At 58.6% G+C, this 16,865-nt stretch overlaps 1 protein-coding gene across 4 annotated transcripts in view; it reads right to left on the bottom strand.

Moving 5' to 3' along the window:
* Positions 1–16,865, bottom strand: part of ZFAT (zinc finger and AT-hook domain containing) — a 253,317-nt gene that overhangs the window by 55,106 nt on the left and 181,346 nt on the right. For 3 of the 4 annotated variants that reach the window (XM_042923643.1, XM_042923651.1, XM_042923653.1), the window contains one exon: positions 8,292–9,222. The exons of the other annotated variant lie outside the window; for it this stretch is intronic. In XM_042923643.1, the coding sequence (XP_042779577.1) occupies positions 8,983–9,222 (240 nt within the window). In that variant the 3' untranslated portion in view covers positions 8,292–8,982. Of the gene's footprint in view, positions 1–8,291; positions 9,223–16,865 lie in introns of those variants that run through there. 4 annotated transcript variants of the gene reach the window in all.

A 16,865-nucleotide genomic window follows, 5' to 3' on the forward strand; every position in this document is an offset into this window, starting at 1 on the left:
ATCGTTCTTGCTTTTTTTTTTCAAATTTAATGATAATAATGATAATAATAAGGCCTGTGCCCTTTTCTGAGCCGGGTGCCCTCAAGTCCCTCCCTCTTCGACAGCTGGGATCTGGTGGGAGTTCTGGGGTTCACACAAGCCTCATGTTCCGCTCCCCCCCGAGCCCATGCTTCCTGAGGGCAGAATAAACACTGTTCGGATGAACGGAACAGGGAACAGAGAGCGTGCGCACGGCATCCGTCCCCCCCCCGCACACATTCGGGGCTGGACAGTCTGGAGGACGCTCAGTTGTAGACACTCACCCCCCATCAGCCTGGACTCAAACCATACGATTTCAACCACATGAAGAGTTCCAGCACACATTCTGTGTTAGAGCTCTGAAAACACTGTACCGACGGAGACGGGCAGCTTGCCGTGTGGACACATCATGGACGAGCCGCTTGCCGTGTGGACCCATCATGAAAAGAGGGTACCCTGAGGCCTGCAGCCACCTGGGTCCCTCCACGTGATCAGCCCCAATTTGAGAAATGACTTCTTGTACCTTCTCGTTGAGTTCACGTGTTCTTCTGATTTCATTTAGTTGTCTGTGTTCTCCTGAACCTCGCTGAACTTCTCTCTTTTTTTTTTTTTTTTAAGTTTATTTATTTTGAAAGAGAGAGGCGGACAGAGAGGGAGACAGAGAACCCCAAGCAGGCTCCGCGCTGTCAGGGCAGAGCCTGACGCGGGGCTCAAACCCACGAGCCGTGAGATCATGACCTGGACTGAAATCAGGAGTCTGACGCTTCACCGACCGGGCCACCCAGGCGCCCCTCACTGAACTCCTCTAAGACGATTATTCTGAGTTCACTGTCAAGCATTTAATGAGTCTCTGTTCCTTGAAGGTCTGTTGCCGGGGCTTCGTCAGTGCCTTGGATGGCGTCACGTTCGTCCGATTCTTCAGGACCCTCATGGCCTCTGGCTGCTGTGTGTACGTCTGGAAGGGCAGAGCCCTTCCATTCTTCCCAGACCGTCTTCTCCCGCCTGGTGCCTGGACCGACGGGGTTGGGAGAGAGCTGGGGTGCAGGGCTGCGGCCGCGTCCGCGGAGAGGTCCTGTCAGTAGGCCTGTTACTGGGGGACGGGCAGGCATGGCTCCCGCTGGGTCCCTGGGCTGAGGAGACCCCGGGTGAGCAGGGCTGGAGCCGGGCCCAGTCAGGTCCACGGGTGCCGGGCCCGTTACCGGGGACACTGACTGGCGTGGGTCCTCCCAGGTCCCTTGGCAGATGGGACTGACGGGAGGGCCACGGAGAAGGAGGGCCAGAGCTGAGTCCACGGGGCACGGGGCCGCTTTGGGTCTGCAGCTGGGGCCACGCCACGGTCAGGGGCCTGCACTGAGGCACCGGCCTGCCTTCCCAGGGCAGCCGTCCCGGCCTCGGGCTCCGCCGGGGTTTCACAACCCCCTGCCCGGGCCCCAAGGCTCCCACAGAGGCACTTGGTCCGTGGCTGGCTGCCGCATCAGCGTTTCTGTGGCGGGGGGAGGCCTGAGAACCTCTCAGCTCTGCCCCCTACATCCACACCTTCCCAAGAAATGGCTCTCGTGCCAGGATGGCGATGTGGGGTCTGCTCTGCGCGGTGCCCGTGTCCTCCGCCGGCAGGTTTATGTGGAATCGCCATTTGACCCTGCCCCCACCCCGAGAGCTCCCCACCGCAGAGACTTTTACCAAGGAAGGCCAGGCGTGTGCACGAGGAAGGACTGAGGGAGCAAGTAACTTTAGGTTTGCAAATATCCCAAGAAAAGCTGTTTGCCACAAAGAAAGGAGACACTTCAGGACCTCCTCCAAGGTCACGGGTGGGCCGGGACCAGACTCCCAGCTCTGCAGTGTCCAAGGCTCAGGGCTTCTTCCTTCCACGGGCCGTCGGGTCTCCCAGCACTGGGGGCGGCCGGTGTCTGAATCACAGCGGAGAGGACTGAGCTGACAGCACCCTCTCTTCTCTGCTCTCTTCTCACAGATTCACGGGTGGCTGCCCCCCTCAGGTTCCCCCCACCCCCAGGTGGGAGAGGCTTGTCCTACAGGAAGGGATATGCAAGGACCCAGGCGTCTCCCCCGCCCCCTTCCAACAGGAGGTCTGATGATAGGTCAGAGGCAGTAAAGGCTAGGCTGCTGTCAGGGCACAGAGCAAGAGGGGACAGGCCTTTCCCAGGAGTGCAGCAGGGACCTCAGCCCCCCTAGGATGTCCCCTCGGCGTTTCACAGGCTCACTTGTCCTGTATAATTGGAGCAGTCTCTTTCCCTCTCTGGGCCTCAGTCTGCTCATCTATAGAATGGGGCTGCTGGCCTGTCCTCCCCTCCAGTCCCTTCGGCTTTGGAACCCTGGGCCCTGCGCGCAGTCTCTGCTCTGCATCGCTGTCCCTCTTGATCCCTGCAAACCGGGGAGTCTCCCCTGGACTCCCCCAGCCTCTGGGGCTCCTCTGGTCCAAGCCCACCCTCCAGCTCCGCTGACACCATGCCTGCAACACGGTGATTGCGGAATGAAGACGATGACAGCCATCGTTAAGGACCGTGGTAGTTAGCCCTGGTCGGATGCTTGTGTGGGCCAGGAAAAGGGTATGGAAGCCTCCCCGCGGCTGGATGAGGAGCGTCCCACCACGATAACCACTTCAGAGATGAGAGAACTCGGGCTCGGGGACAACACGTGACGCACCCGCCAGTACCCGGTGAACCCGTGACTCCAACCCAGGACTGTGACCTCAGACCCTGCGGAAAACATACCCACACTTCCTCTTCACAGAGGGCCAGCTGAGAGGTTTTCAGAGGCCCCCCCAGACCAGACTACTACAGTCACCACGCTGGGACCCGCGAGCGACAGAAGCCAGGCGGTCTCGCTTCCCACCATGGCCTACAGGACCCGTGTTTCAAGGCCAATTCCCGTCCAGGTATCTGGGTAGGTGCTTGGGACCTAAGCGCCCGTCACAGGGGGCTGTACCCCTAGTGCTGTCTTATTAGCCTCTCCTGGTCCACCAGGAGCCCCCTGGGGGCGAGGCTGCTGCAGGGACGGGGCTCCGTCACCTACGGGTCTGGTCCTGGGACAGTCAGAAGAGTCGCGCTGAACAGCAGGACCAAGGCCGCACGCAGGTAGGGGGAGGCAGCAGGCGCCACAGGCGACTCTGGCCTGACACGTCCTTCTTCTGTCTACACAGACCTTCTTTCTCCCTTTTGTCTGCTTTGTGATAGTTAATATACCAAAACCGTCACTGCCTTCTTAGCCTGCAGGAAGTGTAACAACCGTTATCTACCACAAACCACCCAAGCCTTAAATTGCAGCAGGAGCAGTGACAGTGATAGATTAGAATTTTTTAAATCAAACGCCAACGTGGCCCCGTCATGGCTAAGAGAAGGGCCGAGCTGACTTGAAAATAATTTACTTAGCAAATTTTGTGATGCATGGTAAATTAAGTCCCCCTCCAGCATGCTGTTTTATTTCTCCAGCCAAGTATCCGTCTGCTTAATTGATTCCCAAAGATTTCCTCCTCTGCCTTAAAACTATCATCACGGGGGGAGACGGATGGGCGAGGCCGGGTTCCATCCAAGGACGAGATGGGACAGTTCACTTTGAAATTTTAGAAGGGGTGGGGGAGACGGATTTGTCATCAAAGAGTTCTTTTTTTTTTTTTTTCTCCCCTCCAGCCTTGAAACATGGGAGCTGAAGAACAAGGGGAAAATCATCAGTGACAACGGCTAGTGAGTTTTAAATCCTTATTACAAGAAAAATTAATTTGCTAAATTAGCCCTGTAGACACCAGTTAGAAAATGAGTCACCATCTCCTCAAAACTGTGACACTCAGAGCAGGTAAGGTGGGTCAAACTTGCCGTGGCCCGGCCACGTTGTGCGGCCACATCGGGAGGCCACGCCTCGTCACCGAGCACGGTCTCCAGGGGCCAGAGCCGTCCTTCCACTCCAAACACTGTGGTAAGCACAGCACAAAAGTCATCCCCGTGAATCTCGCTACCCCTGCGGCTGTTTTCTACATTCCCCGAGGCATCTGCGTCCACGGGATGGGCCGGAACACCCGCGCCTCACAGCGCTGTGCTGTGCTAAGTGGACTGGAGGCATGTCTGGTCCTGTCCCAGGAAGCTCTTCACACCCTGCGGCCATCCCTCTCTAGCCCCGCTAGCGCCACGGCGAGGGGACATAACTTTCCCAAGTTACACAAGCTCTAAGCAGTGGAGTCAGGCCCAGGTATGTCTTGCCTGGACTTCTGCTGCTCGTTCGAAAGCCTGGCCCTACGGTGACATATGGCAGCCTGGGGGGCGGGTCCCCACCCCAGAGGGAGAGCCCGCCCAGATGCCGGCTGGCGTCAGGGCTCCTGGAGGACAAGACCGGCTGAAGGGGCGCCCGGGGGGGGGGGCACAGAGCCAGGGGTCTTCGAGAGCCAGGCCAGCCAAACATCATAGGCCCCCCTTGGCTGGTCCCCATCGCGACTGTGTCTGACCTGGGGGGGCCCTGGGGCTCTTGTCTTCTGCCGGCTCCAGCTCAGACCTGCTGTTGCCTCCTAGCTACCTGGTTCCTGGGCTCCATGGAGGGGCTCTTGCTCTCTTGCCTCTAAGTCTCCTCCCCACTGCTCCCCGAATTTGACCTTGCCCCCCACACCGTGTCCTTGCTCTGCCTGCCTGGTGTCAGGGCTGGAAGGTAACAGGAGAGGCGGCAGACGGCTGAGAGTAGCTGATGGAATGGGATACTCCCGCTGGATTCAAGTCCCACAGCACTTTCTGCCCTCAAGTGTCACCCAAGGTGGGTTCCTTACTGAGCCTCTGTTTTCTCAGCTGTAAAAGGGACAGAAGAGTTGGCCGAGGGTACTTTGGTTATCAGCGCGGATCTTGCTGGGGCTCCAATTCTGGCTCTGCTACTTCTGTGTGACCTTCAGCCAGTTTCTTAACCGCTCGGTGCTAGTATTCCCCATCAGTAAAACTCTAACGACAGCACCATTCTCGCCTTGCTGTGAGAATTCGTAACATCCACAAGGCTGGCACAGAGCGAGCACTCAAGGGCCGGCAGTTCAATCTTACGAAGACACAGGTGGATGGAGAGACCGAATACAGCGACGGAGGGCAGAGGGCCTAGTGCGGTACCCGGCACGCAGTAGGTCCCTGTCACGCACAGTAAAACAGGAAGGCAGGAGCCCAGTCTCCCAAGCACAAGTTGTCACTTCTCTTGGCCCAAAACACAATGTGGGTCAAGAAGGATCCAAGGAAACAGCCAAGGGGGAATAATCAGAACTAAGGAACCCATCACTTGGGCATACCACTCAGACGCACCCCACGCTCAGCACTAGCTCCCTAGGAAAGGCCTCTAGAGATCCGGCCGCCTGCCCTGCCCCACCAAGCAGCCACAGTGGGGTGTCACCCACTGTCTGCCTTGGCACGATTCGGTGGGGGGTGGGAGGGAAGCAAAAATAAACCGTCCGCTGCCCAACATCTGCAATGAGCAAAGCCTCCCCAGGAACAGCCCTGCAAGGGGAGAGCCAAGGGCTGGACGATTTCAGGACCGCGGCCAAGGGAAACGGTCTGTGGGTACAAAATACGGTGTGGATGCACTGAACAGCAAAACTCTTCCCTTCCTTCTCCCCACCCATCCTTTTCTCTCCCCACCCCCTTCCTTCCAGGCCTAGCAAGGTCCTAACCTCACTCAGGGGTCCCTGCCTCCGTCCTCTGGAGTCATCTCAACCAGCCAGATGCCACAGGCTCCCAAAGTTCCAGCTGCACCACAGCGTGGGACAGGTGGGACCCAGAGCAGGGCTCGGCTGGGCCAGTCCACACCGGCTCCGGGTCTCCGTTACTTCCCATCTCCCGGGTGAGCCTCCACCCTGCCTGGCCCCGGGCTCAGTGGAGGTGACGGCCATGTCTTCCACGGCCCCCCTTTGGGCTCTGCTTCTGCAGATGCTTCCGCTTGGGCTTCCTGTCACCTGCTCACTCTTCCACCCTCTGACCCGGGCTAAGTCCTTGAGGCCTGGGGCGCGTCACTGCTGAGCCGTGTTCCCAGCTCACAGCCCAGTGCCCGGCCACTGGAGGTAGCTGACTGGCCTGGGCGGACTCAGTGCGTGACTGAATGCACGCCAGGCACCGTGACAGGCCCAGGAGAGGGGAGACAGCGGACACCAGGCTTCTGCAAGTGGACTACACGTGAACCTCAGCTCCACTCATAGGCGGGGACATGAGGCGACCCTGTCCAGCTGCTATGGGATTCTCCTAGGAACCCACCGTGAACAACGGGAAGTAAGTATTTGCCGTGTTCCTACTACGCGCAATTACGGCAACGCGATCACGGTAAATCCCTGAAACAAACCAGGCAAATGGGGCGAATGATTTATCCCGTTTTACGGGTGATGACACAATACTCTTAAAGGTTAACCAACATCACAACAAATCCTCAGTGTGGAAATCGGACTGAAACCAAAGCCTGTCTCCCTGCCCAGGCACAAGGCCCTCATGACACTAAGCCGTTTGTCTGTCGAATCTGTATTTAGCCCAAGGGTGCTCCAGACGACCCAGCAGGCACCCAGGGCACTCACGCTGAACACCAGCCAGGGCAGGTATCTCTTCATGGGGAGTTTGCAAATTACAACAAGATTTTTTCATGATGATGCAAAGAAGGCCCATGCTGGACGTGCATCTCAGAAAGAGTCAGATCCAACTTTCGAGGGGACCAGCATGCAGGACTGGCCCCGCCCTGAAGTCACCCAGACTCTAGCTCTGCGGACAGCTATGCGGGCGGTTGAGTGCCCCTAAATGGCTGGGCACCTGTTCCTCAGCATCCCATGTCCCTGTCAGTTCTGGTCCAAGCAAGGGCAGGTTCCCCCCTGTGGCCTCACTCGGAGCACTGAGCACACTCAGTGAGTCTTTTCCTGTTGTGTGTTCACGTCCCATCTCTCCCACTAGACAGTACAGTCTGGGGGACGCTGAGGTCTGGTCCCCCGTGCCTAGCGATACAAATCGTAACCGATATGTGCAGAGTATGGGCCAGCTACTCTGTGAGTGTCTCCCAGGGCTCTGCCCACTCAATCCTCTCAGCAATCTTAGCAGTTAGCAATTATCCTGAGACCCATTTCACAGAGGAGTAAACTAAAACTCAGCCAGGCACAGAAACGTGTCAAGGTCACTCAAGTAGGAAGGGATGATGCTGGGCTTGAGCCCGGAAACTCTGCCTCCAATCTGGATGCTCCAGCATCTCAACATAGCCCACCCTGATGTCTGGACATCACCCTTTCTGGAGTACCACTCTGCCCTCCACACCCTGGGGCTACCCACAGCTGCCATGGCCCCGTGGTTCACTGAATAAAATCGATATCCATCCTGTCTCATCATCCCTGGTTCTTCTAGGTTCTGGCTTCTGGTTGATCCTTCTGCTTTTCTCCTTAGAGCCACCCATCAGCCAGATGGACTGTCCAAGGGTCACTGGCCCTCCCCCATGCCGTCCCATCCCGGGCACGACTCAGTGCTACTTTTCTACCGTCATCCATCCCTCTATCTAGCTTGCAAGGCTCTGATCACAGGCCGTCTCCATTGGGAACTTTCCCCAACTCATCCCGACCGGGGAGTGTCCTTCCTTCCCTGAACTCCCTTCCTTGTTTAGGGCAAGAGGCCACCTGCCTCCTGGTCTTCGAGCAGCAGCTTTATACCTCCCTCAAGAGGCGCCTTCGGGCCTTGCCGGGGTGGGATGACCCACGGAGGGCCCAGTGCGCGGGGCGGTGAACTCCGCCGTCTTCAACCAGAGCAACTACCGCTTTGTGTCGGTGCATCCGTTTATATACGCCGAAGACTTCATTTGAAGGGTTCTCAGAGGAAACACATGCTGACTTCTGTGAACTGGAGGGTGGGTGATGACGTCGAGAGACCCAGGACGGGGCAGGCCGCCGGAGGACTCACCCCGATGCCCCTACCATGCTGTGCACAGGGCAGAGGCTCAAGAAGGGATTTATCACGGCTCCCGGCCTGCACCTCCAAGAGCAGCGTGCCATGACGCCTTCGGTCCGTTGGTCGCCCCTCCCGAGCATAAGGTGGAAAGGAGGGGCGGGCAGCGTCTCAGAGGCAGCAAACCAAGGGCCAGGACCCGGGAAATAAAAGGCAAGACCATTCACCTCCAGCCGTGGCCCCAAAGCAAACTTAAAAATGTTTTAGAGGGAGGGGGGGCACCCTCATCTATGAGCTGAGGGCTCTGGACCTCGGATGGGGTGGTTCTGGGTGGGGCCCAAACCTAAGACTCTGATTCACAAGAGGGGGAGACACAGACCATCCACGCTAATGGAGACACTGAAGTGCTCAGGCTGAGAATGTTTTTATTCTACCCACCACATCTCATAGAACGGGAGGTGAATAGTAAAAAGTGCTTTTTTTTTTAAAAAAAGCAGGATTCTAAGACGTAAGCTAAGACCCCGCCTGTCGCGGGAACAAGAGGTCCTCAACCGTGGTTCCTGCAAGCGGTAACAAGTGCCCTCGACACTTGGGGACGTGGGGGAGTAGGACCTTGCGGATAAAGCCAGGATCCCCTCCCCTCTTTTCCCCAGGAGGGGATTCCAAACCAGAAGGTCACTTTCTCCGTGCCGGCTGGCTCCCTCCCATCATTCAGGCCACAGAGCAGTCCCAGAGGAAGGCTGGGCACCTGCACAGGGTCAGGGAGTTGGGGGTGTGATTCGGGGCAGATGCTGACGGGCACCGGGTCCCTGCATGAATCCCGAAGCAAAGGGGCGATGCGGCGTGGGCTGTGTGGAAAGTCGATGCCTAGTCTTTCCGGAAGCAGAGGACGCAGAGGGAGGGGTGTGTGTGTTTGTGCTGGGAACGGGGGGTCCTGTATTGCTGGTGATGCCGGTCGCCTTACCCCCCAAAGGGGGACGAGGGGAGCCCCATCTGGCCGCCTGGGTGGGGACCGTGGAGGAGAGAGCCACCAAGGGTGCCGTCCCGCGGAGAGCCTGGCGGGCCCGCCCCGTGGCGTCCAGCCGCCGCCGCGTGTCCCCTAGAGCTCCTGGGCCTGCGGCCCCACCGCCTGCTCCTCCACGGGCTGCACGGCCTCCTGCACGTAGACGATGAACTCCGAGGCCTCCCCGCCCTGAGTGTAGACGGTCACCGTCTCGATGCCCTCCACGTCGTCAGAGGACACCACGAGGTGGTGCTCCTCAGCCAGCTCCACGGAGGCCTGCTGGAGGGTCTCCTGGATCATGACCGTGTGGTTGGAGCTGGGCTCCTCGTCCGTGACCTGTGTGAGGGCAAGAGAAAGGTCACACGGGTCCTGCTTCTGGGTCGAGCCACGACAACAGAATCACAACTACTGCTGACGGAGCATCTGGTAGGTTCCGGGAGCTCGACCCACCGCACACGGGGCCCTGCGCTTGCTCCCGTCCCTGCTTTATGGACGAAGAGAGGGAGGCTCCACGCCGCGGAGCGACACGGCCAGAGGCCCCAGCAGCGGCAGGTGGCGGAGCCCGAGCTGACACCCAAAGTCCAGGCTCTTCTCTTGACGCCAAGCTGCCTCCCAGGGGCGCGGGGGTGGCCAAGGGTGTGCGGGTTGGAGGGCAGCGCACAGATTATGTACTGCAACCATGTCGAGGGTTGGGTGGGTGGCTCCTGGAAATTCAAAGCTGGCCCATTTGGAGCTGAGAAAGGGACCTAGGTTTATCCCGGGTTTTCTGGCTTTCCACACACTGTGGGAGCCCAGCCCCTGTACTGCAGATCAGTCTCGCACTGGGAAAAAGGAGATGTTCCTGCAAGACTGATTCCCCCCAGATGCAGCCCACCAACACCAATGCCTTAGCTATCCGCGGGACGTGGCCGGTGGAGGGAGCCCCCGCCCCCCGGGGCTGGGCAGGAGAGTCTGTGGGGACATCTGTCAGTGGAGGGCACCTGAATTGTACAGCCAGGCCACTGTCCAGAGCTCCAAGCAGGCGGGTTCCAGACAGAGCCAATTCCGGTAGTGCTGATGCCCAGCGTCCCTGACCCCGCGGGCTCTGGCCTGCTTTAAATAACAACCGTCTTTGATCTCGGGGAGAAAAGTCATCGAAAGAACATGGGGAAGGTTTAGGAGGAGCTGGGAGCCTGAGGCCGCAAAAATAACGGAAGGGTTGGAAGAGAAGGAGGGCATGGGATTGCTCTCTAAGGGAATCAGAGTCCTCAGATGTGTGCAGGGATGTGAGGCAGGGGCTGGGGTCCGAACGGCAAGGCCAAAGGAGTCCCTTGGTCAACACGGCCCTTGGTCCTGCGCTAAGCAGGGCTCGAACGGCTGCTCGCCACGATTAGCTGTGAGGCCACACACCTACCCTACAACCCTCAGTTTTCTCATCTGTGGACGGGGGACTAATGCCCACTTCAGGGGGCTGGAGGAAAGATAAAGGACATTCTACACGCGAAGTGGGTGTTTAACCACACCACGGCCCTTCCGGCACCCGCAGTATTTGGACGTGACTTTCGTAAACACCCGCTGCCTGAAAGGTACTGCGGCCTGTCCGTCACTTGTGACTTCCTCCCCTCCTCCAAACCTGTCCTCTTCCCACACCCCACCAGACCACGCTGCGCTCCGTGCGGGCAGGGGCTGCGGAGTCCAGGCACAGCTCTCCCCCAGGGCCAAGCTGGATGATTGGCACACACGAGTACGTATTTGCTGAGTGATGCCCCACCAGGTACCAGAGGCCGTGACAGGCGCGGTGGAAAACCACAGTCCAGCGGGGCAGACGCAGGGGCCGAGGGGCCCGGCAGTGCCTGGGGGGTGGGAGGGGCCGGTGGCCAGGGAACATCTCTGGAGGAGAAGCGGGGAGGGATGCCAGGCAGGGCGGGTAGAAGGAGCAGTGACTCCAGGGACTGACGGGAAAGGCGGGTGCGCTCAGGTGGCCTCCGGGAGCTCCCAGTCATGGCACCTGACTCCTCTCCCAGCTGGTGTCTAGAGAAGCCACCTTCTCCCTGCCCGTCCGTCTGCAACAACCACGACTCCATGCTCCCCTGGGACTGACCCAAGTGGCTTCCAGGGGTCCCCCTCCGGCCCTGTGACAGTACTGTACCCTGTGAGCAGGTAGGGCTGTGTCAACAGGGGGATTAGGTTGCACTTAGAGGAACGGGAAGGCCTTTCTGGGGAGGGCACCACACGAAGCTACGATCAGGAGGAACTGCTAATGTGGACTGGAAGAATTCACCAGAAGCAGAGACCTATCCTGAGTGGAAACTCTTAACACATTTAGCCTGATTTGTTTTTCTACAGTGAATCACGACCTTTTCTTTTTTTTTTTTTTCATTTATGTTTGCTTCCATTTCATTTAAATGGGAAAATGTACTGTGCACCCAGACTTTAGAAGCAAATATTGATTTATTTCACACTGAAAGAGAGTGCCTGGCAGAAGGCTGGGGAAAGGAGGGGAACAACAAATGCTTTTTTTCCCCTTAACTGTCAGGAAATTCTACACAAAGGAAGAGGTGCAGGGGCGGGGTGATCCGTGCTGAGGGCCTGGGACCTTCCACGTGCCAAGTAAGCCTGCTGCACCTCAGGTAAACGGATGATGCGATAAAAATGTTGAGATCAACCAGCACACGAGCTCTGAGACACACACACTCCTGGGCACGGGAGACGCGAGGCAGTCACAACAGCGAGTTTCCACTGGCTAAAAACGCCTGTCCCTGTGAATGACACGGACACCACGACGGCCCCGTACTGACGAGGGCCGCAACCAGTGCCGTGGACACGGGGAACCCTGCCCCCGCGTAGGCCGCAGCCTCCCGTGTCCATGATAGGGGGGTTCTCTGGAGCCAGCCCAGGAGGAGGGGGAGGTCCCGGGATGACCCAGACATGGCCTCTGCCCACAGACGTGGGGAGGAAGACAGGCAGAGACCAAGTGAGGCCGCCGTGCTTGGAATAACGGTAAACCAAGTGCTTATTACTGTCGCGTGGGGGCCCGGGGGCTGCGTCGTGGAGGGTGGTGCTGTCCGCGGTGGCGGCAAAAGGCTTCGCAGACAGAGAGGGGCTAGTGAGCATCTCCCAACCAGCAGACCCACCAGGCAGAGTTCTGTCTTCACCTTTCCAGAAGGCTCTGCGCCATCTCACGTTGCTGAGCCGACCTCAGCTTTACTCACTGGGACACCCTCTTTGCTGCTTCCACAGCCTCACCTGGGCTCTGTTCTGAGCCCTCTCGCACACTCCAGGCTCCCCGTCCTCGGCCTCTGCTCTGGACCCCTCTCTGCATCGAGGCTCTGCTCCCGGCTGAGCCAGAGGCGCCGGGCCCCACCCTGAGCTGCAGGCCACGGGGCCATCTGCTCGTGGGAGGCCCTCCGGGGGCATCTGTCCAACGTGCCAAAGTCACAGGACGGAGAGAGCACTGGGAAGGAGCGGCAGCGAGGTTCACAGTCGGGTCCGGAAGGGCTTCCCTCAGCTGAGGGACTAAGACTTCGTTTTACAAAGGAAGACACGAACGGTTTTCCAAGAAGGGCCAGCATCACCCCATCTGTGAAACCCCACCAATCAAAACTTGCCTAACGTGAGAGGTCAAGACTCCCTGAGTGTTACACTTGTCTCACTGTCCCTTTACATGTATACGTGCATTTGTTTGTATCGCCTTCTCGAAGGATGAAGTCTGTCCAAAGACAACCCTTTTTCCTTTCTGTTTCTGTTTTGTGTCTTCAGTTTTCAGCTCCAGGGTTTTGTGCGACACAATCACCATTCACTCCATCCACTGCTAATGGTGAGAGCACACAGTACACCTTCCCAACACGGGCTTTCGGGCTTAATTCACCAGGGAGAGAGATGGCGACGAAGGTAAATGTGACTTTTGCAGGAGTCCTGCAAAGAGCGTCCTTCTGGGGGGGGGGGGGCACAGGCATAAGAGGGTCCGCGTGCCGCTGCTCCATCACCTTACCGAGTCCCCAAACCTAACTCACGACGGCCACGGTTCCCGAAGCCTGCCTGGGCCTGCTGCAGGACAGTGTTAATGTTTTCAGGAGCCTTTGTGAGCCAGGGGCCCTGCCAGGCCAGCTGTCGTTGACCTACAGCTGATCCGGGAACGGAACACAGCGGAGGGAGCCCCTCTCCGCCCTCCACGCCCCACGTTTCATGTTCGTGCAAACCGTGGACTTTCCGTGTCCCATGGGGCCCGGCGTCCAGCTGGCCGGCCCTGGACGCACAGTGCCTCGTGCTGGGGCCTTTCTGAATGAAATCTTCAGTAGCCCAGTGACTCACCGGGGGTCAAACAGCTGGAAGGCAGCAAGAGCTGGACCTCGGTCTGGGTGACCCCCCCCCCCCCCCCCCCCCCCCCCCGGCCAGAGACCCTCCTCGGCTGGTGTGGTGGGACAGCGACTAATGGGATTCCGTGTCACCGATCAATCGGGTTACATGATTACCTTCCACAACCCAAAGGCTTTACAGCTGCCCGTAGAGCCCTCAACCATTTCCTCCATTCAGAATCATCTCTCGTAGCTTCAACTATTAGCGCAGGCTTAAAATTGTTCCCCACGGTAGACATAATATGGCTTCACAATGTCATTATCCCCTGAGATGGGTTTCCCCAATTCCGTATCTAACGTATCTTCCAGCTAAATTATTAGCAGCAGAGATAGCTTAATAGAAAACCTTAACCCACGGGACTGTACAAATTACTCACTAAGTCAGGCTCCGAGTTCTGCAGCTCTAGGATCTACACCAGCTGGCTGTCTGCTGGGTTCTACTTCTGCCAAGGACGGTCTTCCCGCCAAGGCCCAGCGCTCCTGTGGCCGCCAGCCCCCCTCGTCCGCTCGAGGGCAAGCGCTGATGGGGATGGGGCGGGCCAGCAGCCCAGCTGCCCCACTGTCTCGCTTTCTCCCTACCCCCCTGCCTGCCCTAGTGCTCCCCTTGCTCCTGGTCCCCCGTCTGCTTTTCTCTGTAAAAACCTTTCTGGGCAGGTTGTCCGTTCTCATTCCCAGCGTTCGAGAAGCGGCCCCCGCTGGGGGAGCCCTCAAGGAAGAGGGGTTCCCTGCGCTCACACGCGCCATACGGAGCCTGTGCAGAGCCCTCACCCGGCTCTGTATCACAGCCCATCCTGCACAGATCTCCCCGATGTGCCTGCAGCTTCTGGAGAGCAGGGACGGGCTCCTGCGTCCCAGCCCGGCGCCACGGTCTGAGCGGACACACGGGGGGCGCCGGTGCCACCCACAGAACTATCCGGGGGTAGAACCTGGAAGCCATCACAGAGAGAACAGCTTGGAGCTGCCACCACCCCCCAGGCCAGGCCACTGCTGGCCCTGGGGTCTGTCTGACGGGAGCCCTCCCAGACCACAGGGAGGCTCAGAGGCAAACTGTCCACACAGGGATCCCCTTTGGCTCCGAAAGTCCTGAATGTCCACCCCTTATTTTACGGGAGAGGGGCAGGCTCAGAGAGGAAGGAAGCTGCCCAGGTCTTCTGACTCTTGGTCTGAAAAATCTCCAGCCTGCACAAGGTGGCCTCACACCAGCCACGACGTGGGAATGGTTCCTGGGAGAACACGGTCGGCCCGTCTAGCCTGGGGCCCGGGCCACGGGTGAATACAGCAGACACGTAACAGAGTGAGGACACACATGAACACAGCTCTGCGGCTCCTGGATTCGGCTGCCTCTCACCGCCAAGGGCGGTCCCAGCAGTCTGTACTGGGGGGGGGGGGGGGGGGGGAGGGGCACGTGCGGATGCCACGGGAAGGATTTTGCTTCTGCCGTAGAGGCCGGTCGTCACAACACCCTTCGAGGATTCAGTGCCCAGCTCCAGAGGAGCGTGGGGCTCAAGGGAGGCGGAGAGCTCTCCCTCAGGGCTCTGCCCCCGCGCTCTGCCCCCTCCCACACCCACGCGCTTGGACGCCAGGCCAGGAGATACTTCGGTCTGGGCCACACAGCGGCCCCCCGGGCTGCCACGCCTTTGACGGGCAGACAGATGATTGGGGCTCCTCACCCACGGCACGGGACCGCCCCTCTTCCTGGTTCTCCCGCTGGCCTCCCACATCCAACCCTGGCATCATCCGTCTTCACAGCTCCATTTCCGCTTTGAAAAGAACATACCGACGGGCTCCTCTGTCAGAGTGTCCCCATGCCTCAGACATAGATGCTCCCAAGAACGCCCCTGGGGGACAGTGATGGCAAGGACACCTTGTCCTCAGGAATCCCTGACACTGGCCAGGAGAAGTACGTGGAGGCGGCTGTCTTGCCAGACGGGAAGGCGTCCGGGAAAGCGGTGTCCCGTGGGGAAGCCTGCCCCGGAACAGCACTTCACCTCTGTGCACAGCCTTCCGTGCCCTGGAACACGTGCCCAGCACACGCCTTCCTGTGCCATGCACCGCACCGACCACAACGCCCCCGGGACACCAGAACAGCCCAGAGACTTTCAAGGACATCATATGACAAACAAAGGCCAATGAAGGAAAGAAAGAGCTGTGTCTCACGGCTGAATCCCACAGAAGCAGCAGTGAGAAAAATGGGAAAGCTGTTACTAGCTGGGTATTTAAACACACCATTTCTAAACACGGCTGGCGGATTATAATACACAACACGCGTGCATCACGCCTCCCACCCAGAGCTTTCAGAACAGCATGGATAACTTCCTGGTGCCCGAGTCGGCCATGAGCTCGTGCGGAGGGGCTCCAGTCCACAAAACCCCTCAGAAGCTCAATCAGACCTCTGCAATTTCAGTCCTGGCGGGCACCGGAATTTCCAGGCAACAGTCGGGCTCCGTCAAAACCTAGCGCCTTATTTAAACTTGGCTCCAAGCTCAGAAATAAACGATGAGTAACCAAAGGTAGGTTTAAAACCTCTGTTGGCCCTAGAATGAAAAGAGGCCAGAACCATACCTGTCGGGATGGCATTGCTTTAGTGTCTATTCGCTTCATAACCCTTTGGAATGAAAATCGCACCAAAGCACCTCCATCAGGACGCGGCCCACATGCCATCGCTGTCCCACAAGCCTACTGCCCCCGGCGGGTGTGGGGAAAACACTAAACACCTTCACGTGGGAGATTCTGGTCCGAATGTCTCCATGACAGGGATCTTCCTTCACGTTTTCAGGGGGAAGAAAGCCCTCGGTCACCTCTGCCGCTGCAGGGAGATGGCTTCAGGCCTCCTTCACACCTCCATCCACTTCCCCATATGCTGAACCAAGCTCCTATTTACCACACTGAGTCTCCGGGGGCACAGCCCTTGAAAGGGAGACCCCCAGGGCTGCAGGGCAGGAAATGAACGGGGGAGCCCCACCCACTCTCCTCCTGTTGGTGCCGCGGTCATTCTCAGGACCGGCCGAGAGCCGGCCTCACCACCGGCCCACGGTGGTGCAGGGGAGGCAGACAGGACTCAGATGCCATCGGGAGGGCAGAGCCACCGTCCAGAGCATCGACTCACAGAATGGAATGATCGCCCGTGATGGGCAGGCGGAATGAGGCCAGGCACGGGAGACACGAAGAACCTAGAACAACAGGTGGACTGCCACAAGGAGGCAAACTGGAGGTGTGTCGTAAGTATGTGTGTGTGTGTGTGCGTGTGTACGTGAGCATGTGGGCGTCGGTATGCATACATCTGTGCATGCATGTACAAGCACATGTGTATGTATGAGTGTGAGCAGTGTGTGTGTGTGTGGATGTGTGGGCACATGCACACGAGCATGGGCATGGGTGCAGAAAGGCTGGCCACACAGAGGTGCCTAAACTCACGCTGCACCACATCTCTCTGTCCTTCCTCACCTTCCTTTTCATACCTCCTCAGTCTGCATCTTCCGACACCACCTGCTTCCTTGTACCACCGTCCCTTCGCCCCGTGACCTAGAGGGCAGCCCCTCCACCCCACCCCCCCCGCCAGTTTACAGAGTGTTTCCACACTCCTGACCTCATGCTATTGAGATCCCACAGCCAGTAACAGGGGATTCTGGAAGGCGAAGCCAGGTG

Source organism: Panthera leo, chromosome F2 (assembly GCF_018350215.1).
Source record: "Panthera leo isolate Ple1 chromosome F2, P.leo_Ple1_pat1.1, whole genome shotgun sequence".
Lineage (NCBI taxonomy): Eukaryota > Metazoa > Chordata > Mammalia > Carnivora > Felidae > Panthera > Panthera leo.